The 13,936-nt window shown below is 33.8% G+C and overlaps 1 protein-coding gene across 1 annotated transcript in view; it reads left to right on the forward strand.

Annotated features, from left to right (window-relative positions):
* WDR36 (WD repeat domain 36) overlaps positions 1 to 10,972 on the forward strand; it is a 37,090-nt gene extending 26,118 nt beyond the window's left edge. The window contains exons 17-23 of the mRNA XM_061189512.1: positions 2,013 to 2,120; positions 4,813 to 4,910; positions 5,312 to 5,457; positions 7,808 to 7,927; positions 8,115 to 8,196; positions 9,464 to 9,651; positions 10,762 to 10,972. Coding sequence (XP_061045495.1) covers positions 2,013 to 2,120; positions 4,813 to 4,910; positions 5,312 to 5,457; positions 7,808 to 7,927; positions 8,115 to 8,196; positions 9,464 to 9,651; positions 10,762 to 10,911 — 892 coding nt within the window. The 3' untranslated portion in view covers positions 10,912 to 10,972. The remainder of the gene's footprint in view (positions 1 to 2,012; positions 2,121 to 4,812; positions 4,911 to 5,311; positions 5,458 to 7,807; positions 7,928 to 8,114; positions 8,197 to 9,463; positions 9,652 to 10,761) is intronic.
* Positions 10,973 to 13,936: the final 2,964 nt, after the last annotated feature.

The following is a 13,936-nucleotide window of genomic DNA, read 5'->3' on the forward strand; positions in this document are numbered from 1 at the left end:
GACAAAGAAGAAATGGTAAGATCTGAAATTGCTGAGTTTAGGTTTAATCATCAGTATACATGGAGATAAAGTTTCTGCTCTGGGTTGTTTGCATTAAATGAATTAACAAATAATTTTACAGTCTCTGGTATATAATAAGTGTTTAGCAAACGTCCTTCTCCCCAATTCCTTTGATCCCCAAGAGCAGCTGTTCTTGTGAGTTTCCAAAGAAGGGTTGAGCAGAAATCAGATTATTACTCACCTTTTTCCCCATAAGTGAAAATTAAACATCAGTCATTGTCCTGAGCACACTTTGGTTTGTAGTGCTCCTAATTTTAGTCTTGTCCTACTACCTTGCATTCATTAGTTAAGGTTCACATTGTTAATCACTCTGTGATGAACACATTGAGAGAGATTTTATCATGGATAAGTCATTTAATGCTTCCATTGGAAAGTCTTCATTTTGAGCTGCTCAGAGTGTGCTTCATGAATCACCAGTGTAGGCATCTTTTGGGTGTGTGTGCTATCAAACTGTTGTACCTTTAGTTTCAGTAATGGTATTACTGAGCTTATAGTGATTAAGTGTGCAGACTGCTTGGTGACAGATATGGCTCAGTTACTTTCTACCTTGAGCAAGTTTTTAAATCTTACTGGGCCTCATTTTTCTAATGTGTATAGTTAGGATGGATCTGCTTCATAGGGTTGTGAGGATTAAATTAATAGGCACAAGTGCTCAGGATACTTCCTAGCATGGAGCACTACAAAAAGTGTTAACTCCTGTCATTTGCTTTCTTGAAATAATTTGGTTTATTTAATGTACATTCTGAGCTTCAGTCATCTTGCCATGGCTTCTCATGGATAATGTATTGGCTTCAGTGAATAAAGTAGTTTTTAAAACAGCCCTGATTAAAACCAGTATACTCCTCTTAAAGTATACAAGGTATTCACACTCTTAGCCAGCCTAAGAAGCCTCTTCTGCAGGATGCCAATGTGTTAGGCCTTTCTTTTGCTCCTTAAATTCACCTCGTTAAACTTCCTGCTTCCACCATCCTAGTTTAAATCTTCACTGCTTGTTAGATGACTACTACCATAATCTCACTGTTCTTTCTGTTCAGATATATTCTACATTCTGCTAGCAGATTTTCTTATGAAAGTGAAGATTACAGCACTATCTGCTCAAAAGCCTGTAGTGACTTTCCATTTATTAAAAGACAAAAACAAACTCAGATGTTTGGTATTCAAGACCAAACTGCACTCCTCGCTAGACAGTGTTTTCCCTCACCTTGCCCTCCACATTTCCCTCACCCAGAAGATGCTTTCTTTACCATCAACATCCATTGAATTCCTGTCCATTTGTAAGGCTTATCTCACACACTGTTTTCTGAGAAGCCTATTCTGAGTCTTCTTCTTGAGTGTGATTGCTCCCTTTTCCTCCCCAATTTCAACCCCTGCTCACAGCTTTTTGAAGCTGTGAGACTAGTTTCCATAAGCTGCTTTATGGTTATGCTGTATAGACTGAATTTTCATGTTTCATGTATAGCATGGTTACCTATTTGAAAAACAGAATTGCTCAAATTTTTTTTCCACTACCATTCTCTTATTATTTATAACGATTTTATTACTTTCTTCTATTGCCTATACCTTTTATTATTTTCATTGAAATAACAAATACAGGAGAGTACTGATAATCTATTTTAAATGTGTGACATCTTTAGAATTGTTTCCAAGTCTACCAAAATGGCATTCCAGAAAAACAGCATTTCCTCCTGTATTCTCCCTGTTGTTGAAACTCTTTCTCCAGTTAATTGGTCTATTTAGTGCTCTGCTCTGGGTCTTTCTCATTAAGGAGATTATTTTCACGTAGTAACTTAGTTAACAAAGCTCTTTGTTAGTGATGACTTTCTGGTGTTGGTGATTTAAAAAAGAAAATTTCTGCATCTCTTACCCTTTGTTCTTTTAGCAAACATGTATTTTGTGAATTATATCCTTTTTGGTAGAGTTCAAATATTTTAACATCTTGATTCTTTCTATAGCCTTATAGACAGCTTTTTGTTGGACTCAGCTCCTCTTAATGTTACTATGTCCCCTACTGGAGACTTTCTGGCCACTTCCCATGTGGACCACCTTGGAATTTATCTATGGTAAGTTCTTGTATACAGTTCTCTTTGGGGTAAGAAGGAAAAGGAAGATGATATTGTCAGACAATCATAGTTGCTAACATTGCCCTTTAGGTTTTTTTTTTAACTTATAAAATGGAAATGTCACAAAGTTCACCATAAGTCTATGACTAAGTCAACATCTGCTTGATAATTTAGATAGCTTTGCTCAAGTGTGTATTCTAAACCACATGATTGATTTTTATCTGTTATCCTATTTGGCTTTTATTTGCAGAAAGGATAAGTGAGTTTAAAAATCTTAGAAAAGGTATATCCCCAGCCAGGCTGGTCTTCCTGCCACTGCCTCAATACCCCTTTATGACCTTGGCTAGTCACTTCTCAACTTCAGACTCCTTTATCTATAAAATAAGGCATAAGTGTGGGCAAAATACTTTCTAAGATTCATTTTAGTTGCGTAACTTTTCATAGCCATGTACAGATCTTTATGGTGGTCTTCTAATGGTGATGAACATATAAGAGTTCAAAATAAATGATCCATTATCTGGGTCTAGAAAATTTTTGTTTGTTTTCTGAGTTTAGATGCCTGATTCTTTTAACTCTTATCATTGAGGAAGAGGAAAAAATGAATTCCTTTTCTAATTACAAGATTTTCTAATTGGCTTTTTAGGATATGAAAGTAAATTCACTATATAATAGAAATAGATTCTGGCCATCTTAATAAGCAAAATGGAGTATCTCCTGGAATCTTTGAGGCTTGAACAATCAAGACAACAGAAGAACGGTAGCTGTGGTACCTCAGCAACAAGAGCATATAGTACAGCTATTAACTCAGAATCTGATATTTCCAATTTTTATTTTCCATTCCAGATTCGTTATGTTTGGGAAACAGAATCTGATTAGCCCACTTTGGGACAGGTATCCACATCTTGATTAGTCATCCAAGGCCATGGTGCAGGGTCAGGTAGCACTTAGAGGACCATTCTAGAAAGGGGAAATCTATGACTGTTCAGCAACCCCCCAAGAATCTGATCAGCATGTTCTCTCTCTGACTTAATTCTCTCAGTCCATTTTTACTTCATTTATAATTTCCTTATATGAAGGTTGTCATTTGTCAAAGCAATATAAATATATGGATGTTATGTTACCTTATAAAAGTATTATCCATTACTGATCTCTCAGATAAATATTGGGTTGGCCAAAAAGTGCCTTCAGTTTTTAGTAAAAATAAAAGACACATTTTTCATTTTTTACCAAGAACTTTATTGAACAATGTATTCACCCTTTTGTTCCACTACCGTCTGCCATTTTTCAGGCAACTTCCTAATTCCACCTTCCTAAAGCTTTTTGTCTTTTTGAGCAAAGAACTGTTCCAGGTGCCTTTTCAGTCTTTCAAGGAATTGAAATTTTTTCCATTAAGAGAATTTTGTAAAGACCGAAATAAATGGAAATCCGAAGGTGCATTGTCTGGTGAATACGGCAGATGAATCAGAACTTCTCAGCCAAGCTGTAACAGTTTTTGCTGGTCATCAAAGAAACAAATGCGGTCTTGCGTTATCCTGATGGAAGATTATGTGTTTTCTGTTGACTAATTCTGGATGCTTTTCGTCGAGTGCTGCTTTCAGTTGGTCTAACTGGGAGCAGTACTTGTTGGAATTAATTGTTTGGTTTTCTGGAAGGAGCTCATAATAGAGGACTCCCTTCCATTCCCACCATATATACAACATCACCTTTGGATGAAGACCGGCCTTTGGTTTGGTTGTTGGTGGTTCATTTCGCTTGCCCCACGATCTCTTCCATTCCACATTATTGTACAGTTCCACTTTTCATCGCCCGTCACAATTTGTTTTAAAAACGGAACGTTTTCATTACGTTTAAGTAGAGAATCGCATGCGGAAATACAGTCAAGGTTTTTTTCACTTAACTTACATGGAACAGAAACATCAAAGCGATTAACATAACCAAGCTGGTGCAAATGATTTTCAACGCTTGATTTGGACATTTTGAGTATGTTGGCTATCTCCTGCCTAGTATAACATTAATTGTCCTCAATTAATGTCTCTCTTTGATCGCTATCAACTTCAACTGGTCTACCTGACAGTGGGGCATTGTCCAGCAAGAAATCTCCAGCACAGAACTTCGCAAACCACTTTTGACACATTCTATCAGTCAAGGCACCTTCTCCATACACTGCGCAAATCTTTTTTTGCATTTTGGTTGCATTTTTACCTTTCTTGAAATAATAAAGCATAATATGCCAAAAATGTTGCTTTTTTTCTTCCATTTTCAATATTAAAATGGCTACACAAAAATTCACCAATTTTGATAAGTCTTTTTTTAAATGCACGCTGATATGACAGCTGTCACATACAATCTAACAAAATTGTTTCGAATGAAGTTGAAGACAACTAAGTGCTACTAGAGCCATCTTAGGGGAAAAAACGAACGAACCTTTTGGCCAACCCAATAGTTTTTTGTGCTACATTAGAAATAAAGACTCCATTAATAATGTGTATGCACACCTTTCTTGTGATGACATCTATGATATGAATCAGCATTTTCAAATTAATACTATCTATTTTTGAGATCTTTTTTTAACTTACAAGTGATCAGAATTTATAGCCAAATTCAAGGTTGTGGAGATTATTACCAGTAATTGAAGTTTCCCTGAACATATTTTTATAAGTTTTACAATATTGCTTATGTTTTTGTTTCTCAGGTCCAATATTTCCCTGTATTCAGTTGTTTCATTACGGCCACTTCCCACAGATTATGTTCCTTCAGTAGTGATGCTTCCTGGTACTTGTCAAACCCAAGGTAATCACAAAATAGTAAAGTAGTTTTTGAAGTGTAATATAATAAACCTAACATGCAGGATATTGCTACTGAAGGCAAAATTTAATGCATTCAATCAAAGTATTTTTTAGCTTATATGAAATATTTTGAATGACTTCATGAATTTATGCAAAGATATAATTGATGTGGTATTGATATCAAATAGTATACCAGTGGAGAAATGTTTTGAGTCTGGTGATGGGAACTGTAGTTAATATGAGAAAATAAGAAGATGAACTAAATAAATAGAAAGATTTTACAAGGCTGTATTGAGTGAACATGTTATGAAATACTAATGGATTTAGAATGAACTAAGTTGCTTTTATATGATAAAAATCTCATTCAGCATTAATTTGTTTTACCTGAAAATTTTTTGTTTTAAGATGTAGAATTATCAGAAGAAACCGTAGAACCAAGTGATGAAATGATAGAGTATGACTCTCCAGAACAGTTGAATGAGCAGCTGGTGACTCTGTCACTCCTTCCTGAATCCCGGTGGAAAAATCTTCTTAATCTTGATGTTATTAAGGTAATACTATAGTACACTTAATATTGGCCCCTAAAGACACATTCCAAAAGTATTTTCTTTAGTAGAGATAGCTTCCCTTACTTTGAGGGCTTTAGGAGGAGCAGGTGATGCCTAAGGTAGTAAAGAGAATACCATTTGGTTAAATGCATTTAATCTAGTATGATTATCGCAAGATTTTCTCTCTCTCTATATATATATCAACTTTGAGGGCAATCAAGGACCTTTGGATATAGCAAAAGTATAGCCTGCAACTACAGAGCTATTAGAAATTGGATGTTTTAAGCCCAGCCTAATAAATTACTTTTTTAACTTCTGAAATAAGAAAAAAAAAATTGCCATAATGTGTGATGTTTCTATTGCTAGACATTTTGGGGATTAGAATACTTTCACTGTCTTTTTAAAAGTAAGCTTCAGTCACCCTTTATCATACCACACCCTGCTCTGTCAGCTATAAGAAGATTTGCTGTTGGGTTCAGGCACGTAAGTTAATATGAGCTAGGTACTGGGTAGTGTCCTGAGACAGCAGTGGAAAAAAACTTAGGCCCTTTGTCCTTGAGGAGTTTACAATTTTACATTAAAAATGGACAATTATGGCATAAATTAATTTTTTAAAAGCATGTTTCATGACCCCTATTTGTGAGTAGCAAAAGCAATTGAAAGATATAGACTAGAGTAGAAAATTTCAGAGACTATCCTCTGATAATTAGGGTAAGTATTGTTTTATGAAATGCATACAGTCACCAGAGGTTATGTGTGTACTAAGTCACATTAAGGGCTGGCATTAAAAAAAGTGTAAGGAGCACTGACATAACTATGACAAGGTGCAGTATTTTTGTAACTAATAACTTAGCACAAGAAAAGTTATGTGTGTCTTGGGTAAGAAAAGAGAGAGGTTTTCACATGTTAATTTGACTCACAGAATTTAAAAGTGCTTATTTTTACTTGCTCACTTTTTGAAAGATTAGGCATCAGCATGAAGGTATGTTGTCCAGGCACATAGTTATGAAATCTCTCCATTATGTTGTCTAGTTTGTCAGCCGTAAAGGGACTACTTTATGGAACAGCTTTAAAAGCAATACATTAAAAAGTACAAGTAGGTGAGTGTGAAGGGAGCAATTAGAGTAATGTCCAAGTAATTGAGCTAAATTTGGGGGCCACTCTGCTTCTTGCTCAGATATAGTTTGTTCTGCATAAAAACATACAGAAACCTGAGTGAATGCTCTTTATGAGAGAAATATGCTAACACCTCCAATATTTTTATTTCCTTCTGAATGAAAGAGGTTAGAATTTTTATTTTTGTCTTGTGGGTAACTTTTCTACTTTAGGTTTTCTTTATGAAATTAGGTTATTTCCAGAGCCCTGTGGAACTTCTCCAAAGCCCTTTGTTTTTATTTACAACTCAGTGACCGTCTGCCTTCTAACTCAAGAACAACGAGTTAGAAGAGTAACTGTGACGCTTACTACACTTTCTACCATCACAAAGAAGGGCTGTGCTTTCATTGCTAGTGGCAGTGCTTTGTCTGGCTTTCATGTAACAACTTTCTTTTATGCTGTGCCTCCAGGAGGCCTCAAGTATCCCTGGCTTTCTTTCAAAAAGCAACTCCCCAGGGTTCCTAAAGAATGGAAGAGGAATAGTGTAAGGTAAAATTGTGCGACTCCTTTATTAGGCAGTTAACCATATGCTCCTGAGATAGTGATCTGTAACAATGTAGTCACCAAAACCGAATTCTGTCAGTGGGAATTCCAAGGGAGGTTTTCGTGATAGAATTTTGCTAACACTTGAAATATTTTATAAATGAGCAACAGTATTCTCTTTTTAAAAGCACAAAGTACTAAGGAAAAATAAAAATTCCAACAAAATAGAAGAATGAGGGCCATGCTTCACAAAAAAATTTCACCAAATTACTTCTAATGGTGGAGTCTAACTCTGGCTCCAAATTTCTTTTGGAGAAAAGAAATTTGAAAAACTGTTGAGCATTTATGTAAATTTTGCTTTCTAGCCCATTTTGCAGAAAAGGTTGTATTTCAGTATAAAAGAAGTTCAAAATTATTTGTTACTTCTTCACGTAAATATTCATGTTTCAGGAAAATGAGCTGTTTTTGCCTTAGAGCTTCTCCTGAACCGTGTCATTTTCCTTCTGCCTTATCAGCAAGAATACTGGAGGTTTGCATTGGGAATCCCAGTTTAAGGATATCTGTGGTTTTGGTTGGTTGGGATTTTATTTTAGCATCCTAATCTGAAAAAGTTTCATTCCTTTTTATACTTTTTGGACTTTTTAAAAATTAAGTGGGAATTAAATACTTAATTACTTACTAGTCTTTTTTCCTTTTCTCATTTTCTCTTAATTAGAAAAAGAATAAACCAAAGGAACCACCGAAAGTACCCAAATCAGCACCGTTTTTTATTCCAACAGTTCCTGGCCTTGTACCCAGATATGCTGCACCTGAACAAAATAGTGATCCTCAACAGGTAAGAAGCAAATTGGAGGGAGCATTCTAAATATATGGGGTGCGTATTTTGTGTTTTACATTTGTAGTTTTAACCAAGACCCAGTTTTACAGATATAGAGTAAATTACTGATAGCTTTTAATTATAAACTATACATTTTTTGTTACATTTATGGTTTTTGAATAATGTGTATTTGTTTTTGTTTAAGTCTAAAGTGGTAAATCTTGGAATTTTGGCTCAAAAATCAGATTTCTGCTTGAAACTTGAGGAAGGACTGGTAAATAATAAATGTAAGTTAAATTATAAAATATTTTACCAAGTATTTCCGTTTATTTTACTTCATATGAAGAGAATTGAGTGAAATATTAGATTTCTCAGTAGCTGAAAGTAAAAACCAGAAGGACTGAAATTTTGGGTTTAATCTTAAGTAATTTTAGCTTTGTGTTATATTAAATGAGTGACACTAAACTCAGATGATATTGAGATTATAATAATCTTTTGAGAACCTTTATTCTTTATGGAAAATTGGATTTTTTTTTTGCTTTTGTTTTTACTTAAAATACAGTTTGCAATATAGTTTGCAATACAGCAGAGACTTTTGTCTTAGATAATTTCAGATATTACCAAATTATCACACAAAAAAGCAATTTTAAAATTTATTGAGTGTTTTAATAGATTTAAACTTTGAAAGCTACAGACTGTAGCTAATAATGATAGTAAGAGCTGTAAGCAATTAACAAAAATCACATTCTCCTGTTTGACTTATCCTCTTGTTTTCTGATCCAAATGCTTTGTTTTCATACCAGTGTCACTCAGGTGCACATTGGCAAAAGTCAAAGAATGGTACTGATGGCTAAAGAAGAGCAGGATTATACAGGGAGTAACTTGTTATATTTATGGGGGAACAAAGAAAAAAAGCACTACTATTTAATATATACTGAAGAGCAGAAAATAAAATGTATTAGACTTTTGTCATTGGTGGTGTTCCTTTTCAAAAAGCTAAAAGCATAGTCATTGCCATTGTAATATCAAATACCTCATATAAAAGTTATAAGTGTATAGAATATGTTTTCGTAGGATGCATATGAAACAAGAGTGCTTACTTCTAGAGAAAAGAAGTAGATTTGGGGTGGGTAAGATTAAGGTGGAGTCTTTCCCCACATATATTTCTGTAGTGTTAATGTTTCTTAATAATCATGTGGTACTTCTATAATTTTTATAACAATAGAAAGAAAGAAAAATAAATTCCCTCACCTCATCTTGTTCCCAGTGGCAAATACTATTAATAACTTGGCGTATACCTCTATAGCCTTCTTATATTTGGATTTGTTCTGACTGATTCATGAGCATATTAAAATGTCTGTTGCTAGGTGTTAATTAGATTTTAACAGCCTTAATAGGAAAAAAGCTTAAATTACTGAAAATGCAAAACAAAAATTAAGCCATAGAAGTAATTTCTTGTGCAATTTAAGTATATGTTGGGTTTGAAATGTAAACTAGTTTCCTAGAAGAAATGACTGTAGATAATAACTGGATTCTTATTAAAACTTAATGTAGATGAAGCTGCTCTTAACCTTCTGAAAGAATTAGGCCCGTCAGGAATTGAAACAGAGCTGCGAAGTTTGTCTCCTGATTGTGGTGGTTCTGTAGAAGTTATGAAGAGCTTCTTGAAAATGATCAGGATGATGTTGGACAAAAAGCGTGATTTTGAGTTAGCCCAGGCATACCTTGCGTTGTTTTTAAAGGTAAGTCTAATATATAAAACGGTACTTCGCAGCTTGCCCTCCTCTAGAGTAGTGCTGTCTGATAGAACTTGCTGCAAAGATGGAAATGTTCCATATCCACACTTACCGTGTGTGGCTACTGAGCACTTGAATTGTGGCTGAATTTTTCACTTTATAGAAATTTAATTAATTTAAATAGCTTCCTGTGCCTAGTGACTACCATACTGGATGGCTGGATAGGGCAGCAGCTTGTAATTGTTTTTTGTTGACTTTTGTTTTTTAACACAATTTTGATTCAACCCCCTGACTTTTGTGTGTCATCCATTTGATCAGTATACTAAACTATTAACTTTTTAATGTAGTTACATTTTGGCAGGGTTTTTTTTAATGATCATGAAGAGAGTCAGGTTTTATGTTTATTTTTTGTTTTGTTTTTTCTACTGTTGAAATCAAAATATTTACTTCTATCCTGGTTGAAGGAGTTTCAAATGATTTGACAATGACAGTTGCTTTTATGACTAATATAATAGAGAACTCATGTTTATCTCAGTAGTATAATGTATTGAAGGAGGTAGATGATGCTGATTTTCAGTAATAGCAGATATGATTCTTCATTTATCCCATAAATATCTAAAACAACTTTTCACTTGATCCAATTATTTTAAATTATTTGAAAAGTAGTATGTAGAATAAAAGAATAGAAATGCCATAAATTGTTTCTATATTCTTTCCCAAATTTACCTTCCTGAATATAAGTTTACTTAAATCTTTAGAAAATAAAGCAAAGGGCCCATAGGTCATTTATTAACAATGGGTTACTATGAAAAGAGAAACTTAAAAGAAGCACAGAAATACAGATTTAGTGTTAGAACTGGGACCTTGTTTCCGGATCTATATCAGGACCGTCCTTACGTGGAGGAGAGTGATGACCACTTGAATTCTATTAAAAGAGTGACAGTACCATAAAGGAACTCAGAGGAGAGGGAGATGGGAGATGGTAATAAACCAGCATTTAAGAAAAAAAATTAAGAATAGTACTTTCTGAGCTTCCTTGGTAAAACAGTTAAATCCAGAATAAACAAAATTTTAATTTTCTTAAATTAAATGTTCAACTATCGTTTTTCTTTTCAGTTACACCTTAAAATGCTTCCTTCAGAGCCAGTACTTCTAGAGGAAATGACTAAGTTGTCATCACAGTTGGAAGAAAACTGGATCCATTTACAATCACTCTTCAATCAAAGCATGTGTGTTTTAAATTACATTAAAAGTGCTTTGTTGTAAAAATAAACTTAGGTGACTAAATAAAGACTTTTATATTAAAGAGATTGAGTTTAACTTACAACCTTGTTTTCCAAGTGTCTTGAAATAAAATTATACCTATTTTTTGTTTTAAAGACATAAAGAATATTCTCAAATGATTTATTTTCTGAGTCTCTTCACATCAGTTACTTGGATATGACTTCTTTTGAATTGTCATCACCAAGCTCGTGTTTTTTGAATATTTGTAACATATGAGGTACGCTGGGTGTTTAATGTAGAATATTGCTGAACTAAACTGAAGATAAAACCAATACATAAAATAGTTATAAAAATGCCTTCATGTTATAAGGTAAAAAAGCATGTTTCCTTCCTTGGTGGCCTTTGATGAAAACATAGTTAGAGCCGGAAGGTGTGTCAGACAGTGCAGCCCTCTTGCATTGCAGAAGAGGAAACTGCTGAGGTCTGCTCAGGATCTCAGAAAGAGATCCAGATTTTCTAACACTGGCCTAGTTAGTCCTCTCTACATTGTAGCCTTTCTAACTTACTCTTTTATTCTTTTATATGAGAGGCACTTTCACAAGGCAACTTGCTATAGGAGGCAGTTGAACAGATACCTAGGATAGGTGAGGGAAATTCCAAGTAACATTGAAGATATCCTTCAAAGGTTTTTCTTCCCCACTGATGACCTTTTTATTTGGGAAGAAACTGCTGACTATACTTTTCTGTCATAACCATTGTGAAACCAGCTAGTTCTGGCACTTCTTTTTCTCATCGTCATTGTTTTTGTGGTTCAAGATTTCAATATGTGAATTAAAAATAAGCAATTCTCAAAAGCACACTGTTCTAAAAACTTGTTAGTTTTTACACTCAAAAGTAGTGTCATTCGTAAAATTCAGCTGGTTGTATTTGAACACCAATACTATTCTATTCTAATTAGGATGTAGCTTTACAGAATAATCGCCAGAAGGAACAGTCCTCACAAGGAGATGATCGACGATAACTTTAACTATCAAAGTGTTTTTGTTTAATGGTGAAAGGTACAGTTAGTTAACTGCTGAGGAAATAAGCCAATCTGGTTTGGTACTTTGTTCTTTTAGAAATGTATATAAACTTAATAAAGCCATCGACTTAAATGTTAATAATGATTTAAGTTGTAACTTTAAAAACTATTTCCCCTTGCCCCAGATACTATATTCTAAAGATATGGCAAAATTTCAGTATACAATTATGTACTATGTGAAGATTGTAAATATCTAAAACAAGAGTTCTAAACTGAAATTGTATTGCTGTGACAAATCTTGAACTGAGCTTTCTTTTTCAGGTGAGAATAGAGGAGTTGAGTGTATTGTTTTTATTGGAGATAGCTTTAGATAGTATTAAAGCATCATTTTGGCAGGTAATCTTCTAAAACCTTTCCTGTATGTTTGCCATCAAGGAAGGGAGGGAGAAAGAAATACAAAGGATAATTTTTTGTGTATATTTTTTCTTAAAATGTATCATTTTGTGCATATTGCTTTTTCTTTACATTTTAAATTACAAATGTAGTATATGACATTTTACTTGTAAAACCATCAAAGACAAGTCTATTTTTTATAGTCACCTTCAATCCCAATACCTTCCCTAGAAGTAACAGTTGTTAACTTTCCATCTAGACCTTTTTCTGTGAATGTATATACATGTTATGTATAGCTACAGGAAATAAAATGTATAGCTTCAGTTTTTACATAAATATATGTATATCATTCTGCAACTTTTCTATGTGGTTTCTTTACTTGAGTATAATCTCACCTAATCTCACCTGTTTACATTTGTATAGTGTGCCACAAGCTATTTAGTCTATAATGGACACTAGGGTAGTTTCCCTTTCATTTTTTGTTTACAAACAATGCTGAAAGAATGTCATCCTGTATGATTATGTGCATATAGGGATTTCTCTAGTGTATGCCTGAGCTTTGAATTGCTGGGCCAGAGTTAGGCAGTTTTAAAGAGATACTTCATTTGGCTTCCAAAATGACTGGTAGCAATTTACAGCTTCTCCTCAGCAAGGAATGAGTACCTGCGCCCCATATCCCTAAGGACATTTGATTTAGATTTAAAAAATTTTTTTATTAATCTAATAGGTAAAAAATTACCATTTTTATTGTTTATATTAAAAAAAAACTGACACTAGTGAGGATGGGCATCTTTTCATATATTTATTTTAGACGTGAATTGCCTTTTGCCAACACTGCTCATTTTTCTGTTGAATGATTTGTCTTTTTATCTCATGGATTTGTTAGGAGTTTTTCATATAGTTTGGATAGATATTAGTCTTTTATGTCTGCTGCAAAGTTTTCTCCCAGTTGGTCACTTAAGTCTTTAGCTTTACTTTTGGTGTCTCTTTTAAAGAGAGGTTTTATATTATATATAGTAAAATTGATATGACTTATTTTTATTGACTTATGACTTACTTTTATGACATTTCAAAATATAGAGCATATTCTGTATTTTCTTTTAAGATAATTATGTGTGCATCCAGATCTCCATCTGGAATTGATTTCTGTGAAGAGTGCAAGGAACAGAGCTACACTTATTCAAAAGTCCAAAAACCATTTGAAGTTCATTTTTACTGATTTGGGATGCTGTTTTATGATGTGTTAAATTCTCTAAGGTATTTGATATTCCTAATAAATAATGCATTGCTTATAGTTCTCTGGTATATTTTCAGAGATGGGGGTAAAGCATCCTAATGTTTTTCAAAACTTTCTGGCTATTGGTGAGCATATCTTTTTGAAGTTTTGATTTTAGTTGCAGTAAATTTATAGTATTGATTTGAAAAGAATTACAGTTGACCCTTAAACAGGCGGGGGTTAGGGGTGCCAACCTTCCGTGTAGTCAAAATCTGAGCATAATTTATAGTTGGCTCTCCATACCTGTGGTTTCTCCATATCTGTGGTTCTGCATTGTGGATTCAACTAACTGCAGATTTTGTAGTACTGTAGTATATACTTTTGAAAAAAAACCATGTATAAGTGAACCCACACAGTTCAAACCCATGTTGTTCAAG

Source organism: Eubalaena glacialis, chromosome 4, assembly GCF_028564815.1.
Source record: "Eubalaena glacialis isolate mEubGla1 chromosome 4, mEubGla1.1.hap2.+ XY, whole genome shotgun sequence".
In the NCBI taxonomy this organism is placed as follows: Eukaryota; Metazoa; Chordata; class Mammalia; order Artiodactyla; family Balaenidae; genus Eubalaena; species Eubalaena glacialis.